This window comes from Phocoena sinus, chromosome 19, assembly GCF_008692025.1.
Source record: "Phocoena sinus isolate mPhoSin1 chromosome 19, mPhoSin1.pri, whole genome shotgun sequence".
NCBI classification, from domain to species: domain Eukaryota; kingdom Metazoa; phylum Chordata; class Mammalia; order Artiodactyla; family Phocoenidae; genus Phocoena; species Phocoena sinus.
The window spans coordinates 14823894-14845360 of record NC_045781.1 but is presented as its reverse complement, the minus strand read 5'-3'; the positions used below and the strand labels follow the sequence as shown (position 1 = coordinate 14845360).

The 21467-nt window shown below is 37.0% G+C and overlaps 1 protein-coding gene across 4 annotated transcripts in view; it reads left to right on the top strand.

Moving 5' to 3' along the window:
* ZNF566 (zinc finger protein 566) overlaps positions 1-20907 on the top strand; it is a 30781-nt gene extending 9874 nt beyond the window's left edge. For 2 of the 4 annotated variants that reach the window (XM_032614601.1, XM_032614599.1), the window contains exons 2-5: positions 471-532; positions 3743-3869; positions 4170-4268; positions 18845-20907. In XM_032614601.1, the coding sequence (XP_032470492.1) occupies positions 524-532; positions 3743-3869; positions 4170-4268; positions 18845-19869 (1260 nt within the window). In that variant the 5' untranslated portion in view covers positions 471-523 and the 3' untranslated portion in view covers positions 19870-20907. The remainder of the gene's footprint in view (positions 1-470; positions 533-3742; positions 3870-4169; positions 4269-18844) is intronic. The other 2 variants (XM_032614600.1, XM_032614602.1) reach the window with 2 other exon arrangements.
* Positions 20908-21467: the final 560 nt, after the last annotated feature.

Here is a 21467-nt window from a genome sequence, read left to right as displayed (position 1 = left end):
AGAATATATATCACAGCATTGTTTGTTATAGTGAAAGACTGGAAACAACCCAAATGATCATTGGCAGCAAATTGGTTGAATGAATTAATGTGTATTCATTTAGCATAATCCAATGTAGCTAAGAGAATTATGTACCTCTGAATGTACTAGTTGGGATCTGGTCCAAGATATATTAAGTAAAAATAGTAACAGTGTGTATAATGTGCTATAATTTGTACTTTTAAAAAGTACATCTTTGTGTGTATATGTGTATATATACAAGCTATGTTTCTAAGCCATGTCAAGTTGTCCAGATCTATCTGGCTCTAGTCAAAGCTTGAGGTTTCTGGAGTAGGGGATAATGAGAGATTTGCCCATTCTTCTCACTGATACCCCTCAACTGTTTGTGTAGAATGAACAGAGGGGAAATGATCATTCTGGGAGCTATGAGGCAAGTGGGGTCTTATATAGCTTCTTTGTGTTTCCTCCAGCTCTGCCTTTTTCCAGAAGAGGAACCCAGAGGAAGACTGCAAATATCAAAGCCATGGCTCAGGTGAGATACTGTTTCTTTTTGCTCAAATAGAGTCATTTTTACCCAATACGTGTAAATATTTGCTTTCCTCATCATGAGCTTTTAGGTGTTTTAAAAAAACAACTTTCAGACAGTTTAGTTATAAGCAATGTCAAAGTTCTCTTACTCTTGCTCTAAAGAACAGGTCTCTAATAAGCCAATTCAAAAATTTCTCTCTTGGTGGAAATATTTATAGAAAAAATAAGTGGTTAGATAATTATTGTTGGAAAAAAGGAAGGAATGTTTGGTTAAAGATCTTTATACTCTTAAATTACAGATAACTGTTAGAGGGCTGAGGGGTAGCTAACAAGTTCCTCTGAAGGGGTCTTAATCAGATTAAAATCCATTAAAAAATTGCTTATGGAGTTCATCAAGTATCTTTATTTGTTCCCACAAATTGTTAATTACATAATGTAAAAACAGTCTGACTGAGACCAGGTTTGGAAGAAAGTTTTTTTCACTGGTTAACATGGTCCCCCTTCAGGAACCTGACCCCTATTTCCTCCTAAACAACCCAGTGCCCTCCACAGTGCCCCCTTCTTCTTTTAAACAGTGTTTACAAATCCATTTAGTAAGTCCTTCAGCATCTTCTATCAGAGTTGTGTCAGAAATCTTGGTAGAACAGAAATGTGTTTTCCGTTTGTCAATCTAATTTGCTTTGGACAGTGATTTAATAGGATGGAGATGGGTAATTAGGGGCACCTCATAGGGAAAAGCCCTGATCATCTCCATAGACCTAGGTTTTCCAGTAAGAAAGTATGTGGAATGGTTTTGATTTCATTCTTAACACACAGAAAGATCTCCTATGTATGAGACTTTCAGGTTTGAAGGTATGACTGGTGGTTGGTACAAAGCTCTGACACCCTATGAGATCATCCATGATAGACATCAGTAATGCCATTGTGTGAAACTGGATCACGTTCTGCCAATTTCCTGTCGTTCAGAACAAAGGAAATTTACAGTTGAGCAATGGGCAGTTTTAGGTGAGATTGGGCCAATGTTGGGAAAGTCATTAAAGATCACCTTCAGCCTCAACGTCTGAAAGCAAAGAAGTTGTCATTTATGTCCGTATTATAGAATATTATTCAGTGAAAAATATATGCTTATGGAAAGAATTTAACAAGGAATAACTTATTATACAGTAGTGTGACATTAGAATGGATCAGTCTTGAATTATATGCAAATTTAAAATATTTTTTAAAGTCATATTATACATGTTCAGAAGTAAATAGTGCTATTTCAATTTGGCTCCACTACCAGTTCCACTCCCAAAAGGTAGCTGCCCTCAACTCTTGAATATTGATAATCAGTTTTACTCATTATCTCCTGACTTACTGCAGAGTGGAAAGGACATTATACTTACATATTGCACCCTTCATTTCCTCTGATTCTGTTATTATATCACAATTTTTGGTTAAATCAATAGTGTACACATTCTTAGGACTGCAAATATCACTCACTGCTGAGCCAATTCATGGCTTTTTTCTGTTACAACCTTTCATTTTTCCTGGGGTTAACTGCTTTCTTCCCCCCATTTTCTTAGTTGTCCATGTATTTACATCCAAAATCTCCAGAATCACTGCCACATGCCAATCAATACGTTTTCCATCTGGTCAAACACATCAATTCCTTTTGAACATGCGTCCCTATTCCCTTTTTCACCCTGCTCCCATCTAGTTGCTCTCTAGGTCTGTTTCCCAAAGATTTCCCTTCCCCCCCACCCCCGGATTTTCCTTCACTGTTCTCCCATGTTAATTCACTTATTTCTTGAATCCCATGTCTTCCTCTTTTCTAGTTTACTCTCTGATTTTGGTGGAGCACAGCCTCTGGTAGTTTCCTAAGAAATTGTGCTGAGTCGTTCCATATCTAGGAATTTCTTTTTTCAATTGTCACAACAGAATGAAAATTTGGTTATAGATTTCTAGATCAGAATTTCTTTTCTTCATCAGCATATTGAATTGTTCTTACCAGTTCTTGTTTTTAGAGGTTTTCTTAAGAACACCATTGCCTCTCTGGTTCTTTTTTTTTTTTTTTTAATTTATTTTTAATTATTTTTTTGGCTGCTTTGGGTCTTCGTTGCTGTGCGCAGGTGTTCTGTAGTTGCGGCGAGCAGGGGCTACTCTTCATTGCAGTGCGGGGGCTTCTCATTGCAGTGGATTCTCTGTTGCAGAGCACGGGATCTAGGTGCGCAGGCATCAGTAGTTGTGGCACATGGGCTCAGTAGTTGTGGCTCACAAGCTTAGTTGCTCCGCAGCATGTGGGATCTTCCTGGCCCAGGGCTCAAACCCGTGTCCCCTGCCTTGGCAGGAGGATTCTTAACCACTGCGCCACCAGGGAAGCCCCGCCTCTCTGATTCTTGATAGCTTTTGTCCAACCTGCTTTTAATGTCTTCTTTTTATCCCTTATTCTGAAATTTTACTTATAGCTATTTTGCAAAAGATAGTCATATGTATTCATAACATATTACATGACAAGCATTTGCTAGTTGTTTGTGTATACTATTTCATTTAATTAGGAAACTCATCTTGGCTGGATTTTGTACCTTCCCAGACTTACTTGGATAATGGAAGTGTCCCATTATACACAGGCAATTTCCTTGGAGGAAACAGATGACGTGGAAGCTCGGTGATTCAGTCCTGCTTATTTGTTTACAGTCCTCCAGATGCATCCCAGACATTCAGCCCCACTCTGTATGCTTGCTGGTTTTCACTTCTTCTAGCTTTATTTTAATTAATTAATTTATTTTAATAAATACATTTATTTATTTTTGGCTGTGTTGGGTCTTCGTTGCTGCGCGCAGGCTTTCTTTAGTTGCGGTGAGCGGGGGCTACTCCTCCTTGCAGTGCCCGGGCTTCTCACTGCGGTGGTTTCTCTTGTTGCAGAGCACAGGATCTAGGCACGTGGGCTTCAGTAGTTGTGGCACGTGGGCTCAGTAATTGTGGCTCGCAGGCTCTAGGGCGCAGGCTCAGTAGTTGTGGTGCACTGGCTTTGTTGCACCACAGCATGTGGGATCTTCCCAGATCAGGGCTCGAACCTGTGTCCCCTGCATTGGCAGGCAGATTCTTAACCACTGTGCCACCAGGGAATTTCCTCTTCTAGCTTTATTTTTTTCTTCTCTCTTTCTGTCACAAAAACACTTATGTTTATTAATCCAATCTAATTTTTAACAATTTAACATGGTTGTTGTTCCAGGAGTCAGTGATGTTCAGTGATGTGTCCATAGACTTCTCTCAGGAGGAGTGGGAGTACCTGAATGATGATCAGAGAGATTTATACAGAGAGGTGATGTTGGAGAATTACAGCAACCTGGTTTCAATGGGTAAGGATGTCCATAATAATTCAGATTCTGCCTTGAGAAGGTCTCCTTCTTCTGGTGTTATACTCACCTACCTTTCAAGTAACCATTTGGATTTCTACAGCTTGTTTCCAGAGGAATAATTTTAATACTGTAGAGTTAGAAAGAGGAAGCTGCATTGAGTTATGAGGGAAGTTTCAAGTCCTCTGTTATGTTTCATAAATCTGATGTATCTTTCTTTGACTCTTTCTTAATAATGAAGGGACTGGATTTGAATTCTGGGACATTCTCATCATAAACTTATCTCATTACTTCTTTTGTAAGCAGGACATTCTATTTCTAAACCAGATGTGATCTCCTTCTTGGAGCAAGGGAAGGAACCCTGGTTGGTTGACAGAGAACTAACAACAGACCAGTGGCCAGGTAAGTGAGGCATGGCAGGTAATGACCCAATTGGTCAGTGGAGAGACTGCACCTTTGAGATGAAATCTGGGAAGCTCCCCTTAAAAACTTTAGGCCTGTTGTGCAAAAGTAAGCCTTTTCAGCATGACCTTTCAAATGATCTTACCTTTTCCCCTTAACACACTCCACCTGCTCTTCTCCTCGTGTACTTCTGTCCCAATTCTAAACAACTGGTGCCCTCCTCCACATTCTCTAATAATATTCCTTTCTTTCCAAATTTGGATCTACTTCCTTATCAGCTTCTCATCCTCTTTTGTATTTAGTCTTTAAAAAGCATCACTGTCTCCTGAAATATTTTTTTTTCTACATTACCAAAGACTTATTTCCTTTAGGATTTTTAAGATACAGTAGCTCATACACTCATTGATTCATTCATTTACTGATTTTCTAATGTGTGTGAGGTACTCTACTAGGTACTGAAGAGATTAAAAAACAAATAAGCAGGAATTCTCTGGTGGTCCAGTGGTTAGGACTCCATGCTTCCACTGAAGGGGGCATGGGTTCGATCCCTGGTCGGGGAACTAAGATCCCTTAAGCCACATGGTGCAGCCAAAACTGAAAAACAAAAAATGAATAAGCAATTTCAGAATTTATAGCTTAATAGGGATATTATATATAACTCCTAAAATGTAGAAGCACCATAAGTGAGGTTAAAATAGGGAGCCCAGCAGAAAGTGAGGGCTAAAGAGGTAGAAGAAGAGTTGATCACATAGATGTCATAGAGGGAGATTTGAGCATGCATGTCATTGACTTTAATGGAAAAAAGGAAAAAAGGCTCTGTGCCTCCATTGAGAGCTTAGTGCTAGCAAAGATAAATTAAAAAAAAAAAAAAGGAAAAACCAAGACAGCACATTCCTTAATTCAGTATATGTTTTTAAAAAAAAATTTTTATTTTATATTGAAGAACAGTTGATTAACAACGTTGTGTTTGTTTCAGGTGTACAACAAAGTGATTCATTTATATATATACATGTATCTATTCTTTTTCAAATTCTTTTCCCATTTAGGTTATTACAGAATATTGAGCAGAGTTCCCTGTGCTATACAGTAGGTCCTTGTTGGTTACCTGTTTTAAATATAGCAGTGTGTACATGTCATTCCCAAACTCCCAATTTATCCCTCCCCCCCTTCCCCCTGGTAACCATAAGTTCATTCTTTAAGTCTGTGAGTGTATTTCTGTTTTGTAAATAAGTTCATTTGTATTATTATTTTTTAAAATTCCACGTATAATTGATAGCATACGTTATTTGTCTTTCTCTGTCTGACTTCACTTAGTATGATAATCTTCAGGTCCATCCATGTTGCTGCAAATGGCATTATTTCATTGTTTTTAACGGCTGAGTAATATTCCATTGTATATATGTACCACATCTTCTTTATCCATTCATCTGTCGATAGATCAGTATATGTTTATTGAATACCTGTTGCATGCCCAGCACTACTGTCAACCTGAGGTTACAGCAGTGAATAGAATGTGCAGACTCTCTATTTCCAGAGTTTACCCTCTGGTACTGGGAGAGATACACAAATAAATGAATATATAATATATAATCATGAGTGCTGAAAAGACAAACAAGGTGGAGAAAGGGGATGAGGTGGGTGCTATTTTATGTGACATGGTACAAGAAACTTTTTCCAATAAGATGACATTGGGACAGAGACCTGAAGAAGTATAGCTGTAAATCATTGTATGTGATTACTGGGAGGAAGAACATTCCAGAGAGAGGAAGCCAAACATTCAAGGGCCTGAGGCAGGTATGCATTGGCTGTGTGTGAGGAGCAGCCAGGAGGCCAGTGCTTCATCTATCCCAGTTGTTGTTATTAAAGTATTTTCAAATCCAAGACTTCATGTCATTTCACCCTTGTATAACCTCAATATGTAATTCTAAAAAATATGGAAATTTTCTCCCTTATATAACTTTAATGCTTTATCATCCCTAATAACTTTTACACTGATTTCTTGGTACACTGGATTGTTTTAGTGTCATTCTACTGAGTACTAGTGAGAGTGAACATTTTCACCTTAATGGTGCTACTGTTTTTAACTTGTTGGTGCTATATTTTACACTTTTTATCTATTACTGTCCTAAGTTATTCAGTCAATTTTTATGGACTTTATGAAATAAAAACATTATATACCCATTTCCACAGGGTGCTTTTTACTTTTTAAATTTTAATTTGGATTGGCATCTTTAAGTGTATGCTTTAATGTGTCTGTAGTCAGCTCTTCTGTGGTTACTACAGTTTCTAATTTTAGAAAATTAACTGACTTCTACAAACTTCATAGATATTTTGTTTTTAAAACATTTTTCTGCTATTTTCAATAGCATTTAAATCCATTTTAAAGTTCTTTTACAATAAGCTGTAAATTGAAAGTCCAAATCAGTCCCCCCACCCATGCCCCCCTACCTTATTTTAGCACCGTTTACTGAACAGCTGCTTATATCATCATTGTTTTATCTGCCTGTTCAGTTATAAGTTCTGATTTATGTTAGTTTGTATTTCAGGGCCTCTTTTTCTATTTCTTTTATCCATCTATCCACTTGTACCTGCAGAGATAGACAGGCGCAGGAGACAGTTTAATATATTTTAATTCTTTTTATTGGAAATTATCTCAAGTACAGAAAACTAACAAACTATAGGCAGATATTCAAACAGTTATAGAATGAATTCTCATGGAACCATCACCCAGGTCAAGAACTACAACACTATCAGCACAGATCTCTCTTTGTCCATAGTATCTTTGTGTCCCTTTATACTTTTACCACCTAAGAGAGCCACACAATTTTTTATAGTCAGAGTTGATTCATTTGATTATATGAATATACCACAGTTTATTTTTCAGTTCTACTTTTCATAGGCAGTTAGGTTGTTTCCAGTTTTTGACAGTTATAAATCACAACTATGAACATTTTCTATGTTACTTGAAAAGGATAGAAATGAATGGATCATAAGACATCATATCTTTAGCTGTCCATTTTTCAACTTTTCTTTAATGCTTATACTAGTTTACAATCCCATCAGCAGTATATAGGAGCTCCCATTGTTGCACGTGCTTCCTAATGTATGGTATTGTCAAACTTAGATTTTTACCAATTGCTGAGCATATAGTGATACTTTAGTGTGGTTTAATTTGCATTTCCCTTTTTACTGATGAGTTTGAACACGTTTTCATATCATTATTCGTCTTTTGAAATTCTTCTTTAGTCAGTTGCCTGTTTGTCTTTTTTACCTGTTTTTCTGTTAGATTGCCTGTATTTTTCTTAGTGATGTGTAAGAGTTCTTTATATATTTTGCTTATGAGTATATTCCATGTTCTAAAAATTGCTAATATCTTCTACTCTGAATTGTTTTTTAGCTTTCTTTATGGTTTCTTTTTGTGAACAGAAGTTCTTAATTTTGGTCAAATTTATCAATCTTTCTTTTGTGCTTCACACTTATTAGGACTTATGTAAGAAATTCTTCCTTGGCCTATATTTGAATCTTATATAAACAGATCATGCTATCTGTACTTTTAGTCCTGTTTAAGAAACCTTTGCTTACCATAATACCATAAAGATATTCTCCAATGTTTTCTTCTCGATGTATGATTGTTGTTCCTTTATAAACTTTTCTTCTAAGGGGCTAAATTTTTACTCTAATATTCAGGTGTGGTTACCTTTATTCTGCCATATTTTGCTTCTGGTTGTATTTTTAAATCTGAGGAGTTATATCTGTTTCTTGTGATAGGAAATCCTTGGCAGTCATCTCTTCAAACATTACCTTGCTACCATTTCCTTTTCTTTCTTAAGCTCCTATTAAACAGACATTAGAACATCTGAATCACCTCCAATGGCTTAAACTCTTCATCTCTTTTTCCATTTATACTGCCTTTACGTAGAATTCCTTGCCTCGATTTGTATTGATTCACTAATATATTCAGTTATGTGTGACCTTTTGGCTCTTCAGCTTATCCACTGTTCTTTTTTATTAGTATAGTTATTTATAAAATATAGTACATGCACAATAGGATATATATAACATTTAACTAACATAAAATTATAAGATAATAACATGTAAATCTCTAGATTTGCATACACAAGAGATTTGCTAGGAAATACACCTAGGAATATAATTGCTGGGTCTTGGCATACATTCTTTTTTTTTTTTCCCCCACCTTTAAAGAGTGATTTTTATTAAACTTTTTAAAGTTTGCTTTAAAAAATCAGTTAACCTGTTGGATCCTGATATCTCTAGATAGTCACTTCAAGTCTCTATTCCACTTAGCTTGTATAGACATATAGCCAAAAAAGAGGGTAAAGTCCTCTGGGGCTTTGTCGGAGAATTTAGTGGACATTAAAACACACCAGACAGGCTGTGTGGCCCAGTTGACTTTAAATAGGCATACTTTCTTATTCAGCTTTACCACGTAATACCAAACTGTTTTCCAAGTGTCTGTATCACCATCTTTCCCTGTAACTGATACTGTAAGATTTTTTCATTTTTTAACAATTTGATTGGTGAGTATAAAATCTCATTTTGGGGCTTCCCTGGTGGCACAGTGGTTAAGAATCTGCCTGCCGCAGCCGCATAGCACAGGGAGTTCAGCTTGGTGCTCTGTGACCACCTAGAGGGGTGGGATAGGGAGGGTGGAAGGGAGACGCAAGAGGGAGGGGATATGGGGATATGTGTATATGTAGAGCTGATTCATTTTGTTATACAGCAGAAACTAACACACCATTGTAAAGCAATTATACTCCAATAAAGATGTAAAACAAAAAGTATCTGCCTGCTGGGACTTCCCTGGTAGCACAGCGGTAAAGAATCTGCCTGCCAATGCAGGGGACACGAGTTCGATCCCTGGTCCGGGAAGATCCCACACGCCGCGGAGCAACTAAGCCCATGTGCCACAACTACTAAGCCTGTGTGCCACAACTGCTGAAGCCTGCATGCCTAGAGTCCATGCTCCACAACAAGAGAAGGCACTGCAATGAGAAGTCCGTGCACAGCAACAAAGACACAATGCAGCCATAAATAAATAAATAGAATAGAATCTGCCTGCCAATGCAGGGGACATGGGTTCGAGCCCTGGTCCGGGAACATCCCACGTGCCACGGAGCAACTAAGGCCATGTGCCACAACTACTAAGGCCCACGTGCCTAGAGTGCATGCTCCGCAGCAAGAAAAGCCACCGCAATGAGAAGACCGTGCACTGCAAGGAAGAGTAGCCTCTGCTTGCCGTGTGCAACAATGAAGACCCAACGCAGCCAAAAAAAAAATCTTATTTCATTGTTTTAAATTGAGTTTTCCTGGTTACTGTTGAAGATGATTATTTTTCCACATGTTTGGCCAATAGTGTCTCTTCTGTGTAATGCCATTTTTTTTTAAACTGCTATCTCTCCCTTCTCTTAATTGCAGTAGCTGACCCTATGCTCCATTTCATCTGATTTGATAATCTGCACTTTTTTTTTTAAGATTTATTTATTATTTATTTTATTTATTTTTGGCTGTGTCGGGTCTTAGGTGCAGCACACCGGATCCTCGTTGAGGCATGCAGCATCCTTCACTGTGGTGCACAGCCTCCTCACTGTGGCACGCATGCCTTTCTCCAGTTGTGGTGTGCAGGCCTTCTCCTCTCTAGTTGTGGCATGCAGGCTCCAGGGCACATGGGCTCTGCAGTTGTGGCACGCGAGCTCATCAGTTGTGGTGCATGAGCTCAGCAGTTGTGGCGTGCGGGCCCAGCTGCCCCGTGGCATGTGGGGTCCCAGTTCCCCAACCAGGGGTCGAACCCACATCCCCCGCACTGTAAGATGGATTCTCTACGATTGGACCACTACAGAAGTCCCTATAATGCCATTTTGATCATTTTTTTATTAGACTATTTGTCTTTTTCCTAAAATTTATAGGAATTCCTTATATATTTTCTAGGTACTAATTTTTCGTCAATAGCATGTTTTATAGACATCTTTTCCTATTGTAGCTTATTTATTCATTTTCTTTATGACATCTTTTGATGAACAGTAATCCTTTGTGTTATTATGGTTACATTATATATTTAATAGTTAAATTATATATAATTATATAATTTTATATAATTATACATAATTATAATTATATAAGTTTATTAAAAAATTCTGCTTGTTTTCCTTCACAGGCTTCACACTTTTGGGGTCATAAGAAACCTTTTCCTAGCCCCATTTTCTCCTGTTTTTTCTTCCAAGAATGTTTATGTTTTTACTTTCTTATTAAAGCCCTGTTAAGGTACCTGGAGTTGATTTTCACAAATGGTATGAGATCAGTTATAATTTTTTCCCCGTAGAGAAAACAAATTATTTTTGCCCCACTGAATGAAGAGTCCATTTGTTTTCCACTGATCCACAGTCACATATTAAAATTCCATGTATACATAGGTCAGTCTTATTCCATTGGCCTTTTTATCTGTACCTGTCCTAATTACTCTTGCTTTTATCAAGAGTCCTGATCTCTGATGGGACAGGTCCCTCCACCTTTTTCTTCAGAAGTATTTGGTTATACTTGTCTTTTTGGTCTTCCATATAAATTATAAAATTACATTAAGTAAAATTTCATTTATGTTGTTTTTTTGTCAACATCCATTCATGATAAAAACTCTGAACAAAGGGGGAACATATCTCAACATACTAAAGTCCATTTGTGACAAGCCCACAGCTAGCATCATACTCAGTGGTAAAAAATTGAAAGTTTTTCCTTTAAGATCAGGAATGAGACACGGATCCCCACTCTCACCACTTTTATTCAACATAGTACCGGAAGTCTAAGCCAGAGCAACTACGGAAGAAAAAGAAATATAAGTCATCCAAATCAGAAAGGAAGAAGTAAAACTGTCACTATTTGCAGATAACATGATATTATATATAGAAAATCCCAAAGCCTCCACTAAAAAAAGATAGAATTATTTATTTAATTTTATTGAAGTATAGTTGATTTACAATGTGGTGTTAATTTCTGCTGTACAGCAAAGTGGTTCAGTTATACATATATACATTTTTAAAAGCACTATTTCTTCTTAATGTTTTCTTTTTTAAAATATTTTCTTTTATTTATTTATTTTGTTTGGCTACGTTGGGTCTTCATTGCTGTGCGCGGGCTTTCTATAGTTGCGCCAAGTGAGGGTTACTCTTCGTTGTGGTGTGCAGGCTTCTCATTGCAGTGGCTTCTCGTTGTGGAGCACAGGCTCTAGGCACGTGGGCTTCAGTAGTTGTGGCACGCGGGCTCAGCAGTTGTGGCTCACGGGCTCTAGAGCACAGGCTCAGTAGTTGTGGTACATGGGCTTAGTTGCTCCGTGGTACATGGGATCTTCCTGGACGAGGGCTTGAACCTGTGTCCCCTGCATTGACAGGTAGATTCTTAACCACTGCGCAACCAGGGAGGTCCATTATTTTACTATTCTTTTCCATTATGGTTTGTCATAGGATACTGAATATAGTTCTCTGTGCTATACAGCAGGACCTTGTTGTTTATCCATTCCATATATAATAGCTTACATCTGCTAACCCCAACCTCCCACTCCATCCCTTCCCAAATCCCCTCCTCCTTGGCAACCACAAGTCTGTTCTCTATGTCCGTGAGTGTGTTTCTGTTTCATAGATAGGTTCATTTGTGTCATATTTTAGATTCCACATATAAGTGATATCATGTGGTATTTGTCTTTCCTTTTTTGATTTCACTTAGTATGATAATCTCTAGTTTCACCTATGTTGCTGCAAATGGCATTATTTCTTTTTTATGGCTGAGTAGTATCCCATTGTATATATTTACCACATCGTCTTTATCCATTCCTCTGTCAATGGAAACTTAGATTGTTTCCATGTCTTGGCTGTTGTGAATAGTGCTGCTGTGAACATAGGGGTGCATGTATCATTTTGGATTAGAGTTTTGTCTAATCCAAATGCCCAGGAGTGGGATTGCTGGATCATATGGTAATTCTGTTTTTAGAAAAACTGTTAGAATTAATAAATGAATTCAGTAAAGTTGCAGGATACAAAATCCACATACAAAAATCAGTTGCATGTCTATACACTAGTAATGAACACTCAGAGAAATTAAGAAAAAAATCTAATTTACAAGTGTATCAAAAAAAAAGAATAAAATACCTAGAAATAAATTTAACTAAGGAGGTGAAAAGACCTGTACATTGAACACTATAAGACACTGATGAAAGAAATTGAAGAATTCACAAATAAATGGAAGGCTACTCCATTTTCATGGATTAGAAGAACTAATATTGTTAAAATGTTCATACAACCCAAAGTAGTCTACAGATTCAGTGCACTCCCTATCAAAATTCCAAGGCATCTTTCAGAGAAATAGAACAAACAATTCTAAAATTTGTATGAAACCTACAAAAGACCCTAAATTGTCAAAGTAATCTTGAGAAAGAAGAATAAAGCTGGAGGCATCATGCCTCTTGATTTCAAACTAGATTACAAAGCTGTAGTAAAAATAGTATGGTATTGGCATAAAAACAAACACATAGATCAATGGAACAAAAGAGAGCCAAGAAATAACTGTGCTTTGCAAATAAGTCCATCTGTACCATTTTTCTAGATTCCACATATAAGTGACACTATATGATATTTATCTTTCTCTTTCTGACTTACTTTATATGACAATCTCTAGGTCCATCCATGTCACTGCAAATGGCATTACTTTGTTTCTTTTTATGGCTGAGTAATATTCCATTGTATATATGTACCACATCTCCTTTATCCATTCCTGTCGATGGATATTTAAGTTGCTACCATGTCCTGGCTATTGTACATAGTGCTGCAATGAACATTGGGTGCATGCATCCTTTTGAATTATGGTTTTCTCCAGATATATGCCCAGGAGTGGGATTGCTGGGTCATATGGCAGCTCTATTTTTAGTTTTTTAAGGGACCTCCATACTGTTCTCCATAGTGGCTGTACCAATTTACATCCCCACCAACAGTGTAGGGGTGTTCCTTTTTCTCCACACCCTCTCCAGCATTTACCATTTGTAGATTTTTTGATGATGGCCATTGTGACCAGTGTGAGGTGATACCTCATTATAGTTTTGATTTGCATTTCTCTTAGTGATATTGAGCATCTTTTCATTTGTTTTTTGCCCATCTGTATGTCTTCTTTGGAGAAATGTCTATTTAGATCTTGTACCCAGTTTTTAATTGGGTTGTTTGTTTTTTTGATATTGAGCTGTATGAGCTGTTTGTATATTTTGGAGATTAATCCCTTGTCAGTTGCTTCATTTGCAAATATTTTCTCCTGTTCTGTGGTTTGTTTTTTAACTGAGATATCCCTCCTCTAACCCTCTGTTCTTCCTCCCCAGGTGTGATTGTAACATAGCTTTATTTTAGAATTTTCCTTTATTATCATCCAGTGGATTCCCTTAGGATCATCCCTTTGATTCCCTTAACTCCTCCCCTTTGAATTTGTTTTGATTCTCTTCTGTATTTGCATGCCTTGGATACTTTTGTATACCTAGACTGTTGGATCTCTTGCCTTCCTCTTTCTTGATTTGTTTCCTTATTATTCTGAAGCACATCTTTCAAAAGCAACCAAGGGAAGGATGCAAAAGAAGTAAATAGAAAGTATATTTTGTGAATCCTTTCATGAATAAAAATGTTTTCATTTCACTCTCCTAATTTGATTGATAATTTGACTGGATATGTCATTTTAGGTGGAAAAACTTACTTCAACTTTTTAAAGGCATTGCTCCAAGGATTTCTAAAATCTTCTGTTATCTAGTGTTGTAGAGAAGTCTAAAACCCATTCAGGTTCTTAATTCTTTTAAGTGACCTGTTTAATCTCTTTGGAAGCTTTTAGCATTTGTTATTTATTTATGATGTTCTAATATTTCATGTTGAGGTATCATGATGTTGATTTTATTCTTTCATGTACCAGGGCACTCACTTATTCCAGAAACTAAAAATCTCTGAAATTTTCTTCTGTAATTTTGTTGATCATTTGTTCCGTATTGTTTTCTCTTTTTCTCTGTTCTCTATGTTTCAATGTTTATTGATCATTTTTTATGTCCAGTGCTTGGCACCATGTCTGACACATAGTAAGAGCTAATTAAATTTTTTGAATGATTGAACACTCGTAATTCAGATCTTAAATTTTTTGTGCTACCTCTAGAATTTCTTTTTCTTTTTTATAAATTGAAGTATAGTTGATTTACAATGTTGTGTTAGTTTCTGGTGTATAGTGAAGTGATTCAGTTATACATGTATATATACATATTATTTTTTCATATAGTTCTCTGTGTTATACAGTAGGACCTTATTTATCTATTGTTGTTTATCTATTTTATATATAGTAGTTTGTCTCTGCTCTTTTTTCTTTTTTCTAGTTTCCATCTCTCTCTCTCTCTCTCTCTCTTTTTTTTTTTTTTTTTTTTTTGCGGTCCGCCGGCCTCTCACTGTTGTGGCCTCTTCCGTTGCAGAGCACAGGCTCCGGACGCGCAGGCTCAGCGGCCATGGCTCACGGGTCCAGCCGCTCCGCGGCATGTGGGATCTTGCCGGACCGGGGCCCAAACCTGTGTCCCCTGAATCAGCAGGCAGACTCTCAACCACTGCGCCATCAGGGAAGCCCTCCATCTCTCTTTTTATGTTGTACTTTCTGTGAGGTTTTATTAAGTTCTCATCTTTGTATTTTTATTTAAAAAAACACTTTCAGTATTTCTTTTTCTGACATCATTCTCTATGGAATTGCTATATAACATTGTTTTTAGAAGCATTTTCTTTCCTTTTTTTTTTTAGAAACATTCTTCTTTTGAATTTTGGTTTTTTTCCCTCCATTGTCTCTCCTGTTTCTGTTTGTGTATTTTAAGCTCTTATTTTTTGTTTTTGTTTTTAATTAATTTATTTATTTTTGGCTGTGTTGGGTCTTCGTTGCTACACACTGACTTCTTCTAGTTGCGGCGAGTGGGGGCTACTCTTCGTTGTGGTGCACAGGCTTCTCATTGCGGTGGCTTCTCTTGTTGCCGAGCACGGGCTCTAGGCACACGGGCTCCAGTAGTTGTGGCATGCAGGCTCAGTAGTGTGGCTCACGGGCTCTAGAGCGCAGGCTCAGTAGTTGTGGCACATGGGCTTAGTTGCTCTGTGGCATGTGGGATCTTTCCGGACCAGGGCACGAACCTGTGTCCCCTGCATTGGCAGGCAGATTCTTAACCACTGCACCACCAGGGAAGTTCCTTAAGCTCTTATATTTAATGTTTTCCTGAAATAGCTAGTGACTCAAAGCTATTTGCTCATATAAAACTGTGGCATTAAAAAGCTGATTTGAGCTTGCTTGTGACAGGATTTGTAGATTTATTGGTGGTAGTTACTGTAGAGTGATCTGCCTAGAACAGTTCATTGGCTGACACCACCTATCAGGTCTTTTCTCTTGGACTGATTTTCTCCAGAATGGGATCCTCTACTTTCTTTCTGGAATTAATAAAATAAGCGTGGCTGCCCGATTCTTGAGAGTTTACTGGGTATAGTGGACTGTGGAATCAGCCTGCTATATGGAATAGGTTTGAGAATGTGAAGTCTGTCTATTTCTTACAGATTTTCAAGTAATTATCCTTTTTGCAACCCTTATGCACCCTAGTTTCAAGGGTACCTGGTGTTTGCATTCTTGAAAATATCTGGTATTCTACAGTAAGACTAATCTGTGACTTAGGTTTCAAGGCTCAAGGTTAATACATCATTTATTACTATTCCATCTATTCTCTAGTTTCCAAATTTTTGTCGGTGCTTTTTTCCCCACTCTCATTGTCCTTATGGAGTTTCTTCTTTTGTTGAATCTCATTACTATCTTTAGTGGCACCTCATGAAAGAGCAGTAATAAATGCATATATTCAATGTGCCATATTTGCAAAAAGTGTGTCCTTTTTATTTTTAATCAGTTAATTTTTGGACCACGTTGGGTCTTTGTTGGTGTGTGCAGTCTTTCTCTAGTTGCAGCGAGCGGGGGCTGCTCTTCGTTGTGGTGTGTGGGCTTCTCATTGCAGTGGCTTCTGTTGTTGCAGAGCACAGGGTCTAGATGTGTGGGCTTCAGTAGTTGTGGTGCCTGAGCTCAGTAGTTGTGGCTCAACGGGCTCTAGAGCACAGGTTCAGTAGTTGTGGCACATGGGCTTAGTTGCTCTGTGGCATGTGGGATCTTCCCGGACCAGGGATTGAACCTGTGTCCCCTGCATTGGCAGGTGGATTCTTAACCATTGCGCCACCAGGGAAGTCCCTGGAGGAAATTTTTAGACGTTTTTCATTAAGGAGTATATATTTAAATACTTTCTTATCGAGTCAGTCAGTAAATACTTGATCTTCCAATATGTACCATGTACCATGCTCAGAGTTGGATACACATTGATGAAGACAATAGACATTTTCCTTGCCTTCACAGAACTTAAGACCTATTGAAGGAAAAGATAGTAAATGAACCTAAATAAGTATGTAATTATAAATTATGAAAATCCTGTTAAGGAAGAGAACAGAGTGCTAAAAATATAATTACAAGGAGGGTGTAATTTGGTCATAGGATCAGAGAAGACCTCAAAAAGTATGATCTTTATGTAGAGATTTGGAAAATGAGTAATAGTTACCAAGGCCAAGAGTAAAAGAAAATACCTTCTATACTAAAGGAAAAGTACCTAGAAAGATCTAAACAGGGACTAATAATTAGGAGCATTTGAAGAACTATAAAATAGGACCAACGTGGATGGAGCTTAGAAACCAAAATGGAGCATAGTGTGAGATTTGGTTGAAAGGCAGGCAGGAACAAGATCATTCAGAGTTTTGTAGACCACATTCAGGAGTTTGGCTTTTATTGTAAGAGTAATAAAAGGAAACCACCAACGGATTTTAAGCAGAGCATTGGCAGGCTAATGCCATTCTAGTGACATGGATTCAAGACTACAAACCTCAAGTGGAGAAACTAGGTTGGAGGCTATTCCAGTATTCCAAGGGAGAGATATTTCATATTAGGTATTATATTGAATATAAAGGGAAGAGTGTCAGGATATATTTAGGAACAATATTAAACAGTATTTGTTAAATAATTATATGAGAGTAAGATGAATAAGATGATACTAGAATGATCTTCACTTTTTTGGCTTGAGGTTTTTCCTCTGGGTCCATAGTGTGGTCCTCAAAACACTTCACTTGCCTAACATCCGTATTTTTATATGGAAATTCTTCCATAATATTATCTCCCAAATACTAAATAATTATTTAATACCAAGTATTTTTTCATGTAGTATTCCCAGTCCTCACAATGATTATAAGAGTTAGTTATCATTCCTGTCATATAGACAGACAGTTGGGGGCTCAGAAAGATGAACTAATTTGCCCAAGGAATCAAAGCTTGTAATTAACTGAGTTTGAGTTCAAAACTCATACAACTGAATCTTGTACCTCTGATCTTTCAATAGCAATACACTGCCTCCCATTATATTCTTTTCACTTCTCTTTGAACCTACAAAGCCCTTCCTGTCGGTTGGTCATCACTACTACAGTGCTTGTGCACTTGTTAAGTACTCTCCTCTTTTTTCGTAAGTTCAGAATTACAGAATTCCAAGGCATAGTATTTTCATCAAACCCCAAGCATATACCATATCGAGCCACAGAAAATCCTCCCTATATAACACTCATGCTAGGTTCTTTCAGCACCTGACTTTTCTTAAGGTACTCTCCCATCTGCATTGCCACCTTCTATTTCCCTGTCATTGGTTGAAGAGAACGTAAGCCTCTAGTTACTTAATCTAGAATTTTCAGCAATGATGGAAATGTCTGATATTTGTGATTTCCAGTATGGTAGACACTAGCCATATATGGCTATTTCTAACACTAGAAATGCGGATATTGTCACTGAGGAACTGAATTTGAATTTTTATTTAATCTTAATTATGTTAAATTCAAATAGACATATATGCTAGTAGCTACTGTAATGGACAATACAGATCTAACCAGGGCCTGGCAAACTTTTCAACAGGCCAGATAGTAAGTATTTTAGGCTTGCAGTCAATGTGGTCTCTGTTGCAACTGTAGCTCAAAAACAGCCATAGACAATACATAAGGGAATAAATGTGGCTGTGTTCCAATAAAACTTTACTTATAAAAATTACTGCAGGGCTGCAGTACATAGTTTGCCAACCCCTGAACATTCTTCCTTAGACATATTCATTTAATCCTGACAACCACCCTATTAAGTGCTATGATCATTCCCCTTATTTTACAGTTCATGCTGTGCGCCGCTTTTATATGTGTGTTTGCATATGATGTGAGATTTTGTGTGTGTGTATGTATGATTAGAGCCATCCTATAACAAGGGAGTCTAAGGCATCTGTATATTGAGCAAGCTCCCATAAGTAATTCTGATATAGCAACGTTTAGAAACCAGTGGCTTACTTACTGTCCTCACCTTACTATGTCATCTCTCTTCACTCTTCTTTTCTTGTCCATTTTTAAAATTTTCAGTTTAATGCTCCCACTTTAATTGAAGTTTTATTTCTCCCAAACAAGAAAAATGTGAGTGATTGCTTTCATATTTTCTTTCAGTCCTGGAGTCAAGATGTGAGACCAAGAAATTATTTCTGAAGAAGGAAATTTATGAAATAGAGTCAGCCCAGTGGGAGATAATGGAAAGACTTACAAGACATGACCTTCAGTGCTCTAGTTTCAGAGATGATTGGGAATGTAATGGCCAGTTTGAGAAACAACATGGCTCTCAGGAGGGACATTTCAGTCAACTGATATTCACCCATGAAGGCATGCCCACTTTTAGTCAACATCCATCCTTTACATTACAGCAAATCATTAGTAATAAAGAGAAATACTGTGCAGCTAAGGAATATAGGAAAACCTTTAGACATGACTCACAGCTTACCACCCATCAGATAATTCATACTGTTGAGAAACCCTATGAATGTAAGGAATGTGGAAAGGCCTTTAGACATCCCTCAAGACTCAGTCATCATCAGAAAATTCATACTGGCAAGAAACCCTTTGAATGTAAGGAATGTGGAAAAACCTTTATTTGTGGCTCAGACCTTACTCGACATCACCGAATTCACACTGGTGAGAAACCCTATGAATGTAAGGAATGTGGAAAGGCCTTTAGTAGTGGCTCCAACTTCACTCGGCATCAGAGAATTCACACTGGTGAAAAGCCCTATGAATGTAAAGAATGTGGGAAGGCCTTTAGTAGTGGCTCAAACTTTACTCAACATCAGAGAATTCATACAGGGGAGAAACCCTATGAATGTAAGGAATGTGGCAATGCCTTTAGTCAGAGCTCACAACTTATTAAACATCAGAGAATCCACACAGGTGAGAAACCCTATGAATGTAAGGAATGTGAAAAGGCTTTTCGCTCTGGTTCAGACCTTACTCGACATCAGAGAATTCATACTGGTGAGAAGCCCTATGAATGTAAGATATGTGGGAAAGCCTATTCTCAGAGTTCACAACTTATTAGTCACCATAGAATTCATACTAGTGAGAAACCCTATGAATATAGGGAATGTGGGAAGACCTTTAATTATGACTCACAGCTGATTCAACATCAAAATTTGTACTGGTGATAAAACATAGAATATATGAAATGTGTGCAAATGCTTTTATTTACAGCTCAAAACTATTAACATCAACTATTTAACAAAAGAGAATTTATCTCTATATTAATCCCTCTAAATAGAATAAGGTAGAAACATCTTATTTGCTGACTACAGCTTGTTCAGCCCAAGAAAAATCATGTAGGAGAAACACCCTATGAGTAGAATACATTTTGGAAGCCATTTAATAAAAGCCCCTATTTCCCTTGCCATCAGGTAATTCAGTCTAGTAAATACTCAAAATGACAACAGCACTTCTGGCACCTTTCTAACCTTATCTTAAACATCAGAGAATACATGCTGAAGTGTAATCCTGTGACTTTCATTTTATTTTCCCCCCAATTTTTCTATAGTTGTAATATTCTTAATCTTTTAATCCATTTAAATTTATATAACTGTAAAGTCCATCTGCGTATATCATGGTTTATAAAATATCTTTATTTTTAAGATAGCTTTAATACCCAAGAGCAGTGACCTCTTTATTTTTGAAGATAGCTTATTCCTTTTGCTCTTTACAAAATTTAGATTTTCTTGTTGTAAAAACGTTCATGTAATGACTTACCACTCAGTAAATAGAGATCCTTTACTATCTTCATGGTGTTTTCCTTGTGTTGCTGTAATATCATTTCATCAAATCCCTATTGATAGACATTGTAGTTTCCTCCAGTGTTTTTGCCATTATACACAGTGCCCTGATGGGCATTCTCCCTAGGTATATCTTTGTGTCATGTCTTTTATTTTAATTGCAGAAATAAAGCCTCAATATATATTTTCCTTATAATAGGTTTAAACATTACAAGTAAGGCCTTTGACCACTATCCTTGTACCCATATCCCTCCTTGTTTAGTATTTATCCTTCCTGAGCATTTTTCTATGTTTTTATACATATATGTTTTGGTAGAAATTATAAAATGGGGATCATTATAATACCTACCTCATAATTTTGTGTGAGGATCAAATAAAGAGACACCAAGTGCTTAGAATCGTGCCTGTCATATAATAAATAGATACCCACAGAATGTTGGTCATTGTTAATTGTATTCATCGTTGTCATTATTAGTATTACTTGTTGAAAAGCAACTGTTTCTACAGACCTTACTCAACATCAGACAGGATAGATAATTGAAGAAAGACCCATTGAAGGTAATGAATTAAGAAATTTTCCATTATCACTTACTTCCTATGGAACATGAAGTAATCCTGGGTGTTGGTGGGGAAAGTAATGTGTGTAATGAGTAGGAAAGGCTGTATTCAGACTGGTATCCTTTTCACTACATCATATAATACCTAATATAAAGACAGATGATAATATAGACAAGACATTGGTGACACTGATGAAAAAGTATGAAAAGACAAACAGCATTATGTTTGAAAATGAACACGCATATGTACATAAAGAGAAACCCTATAGTGACTGATTTTTAATGTTATACTGAATACAGTACTTCCAATACATTTGAAAACCTAAACAAAATTATTTTTTAGGAAAATAAAAATTACAGTATTGACTCAAAGAGAATTAAACTCTTGAGAGACTCATAAACAGGGGTAAAAGGGGAAATTTAGCG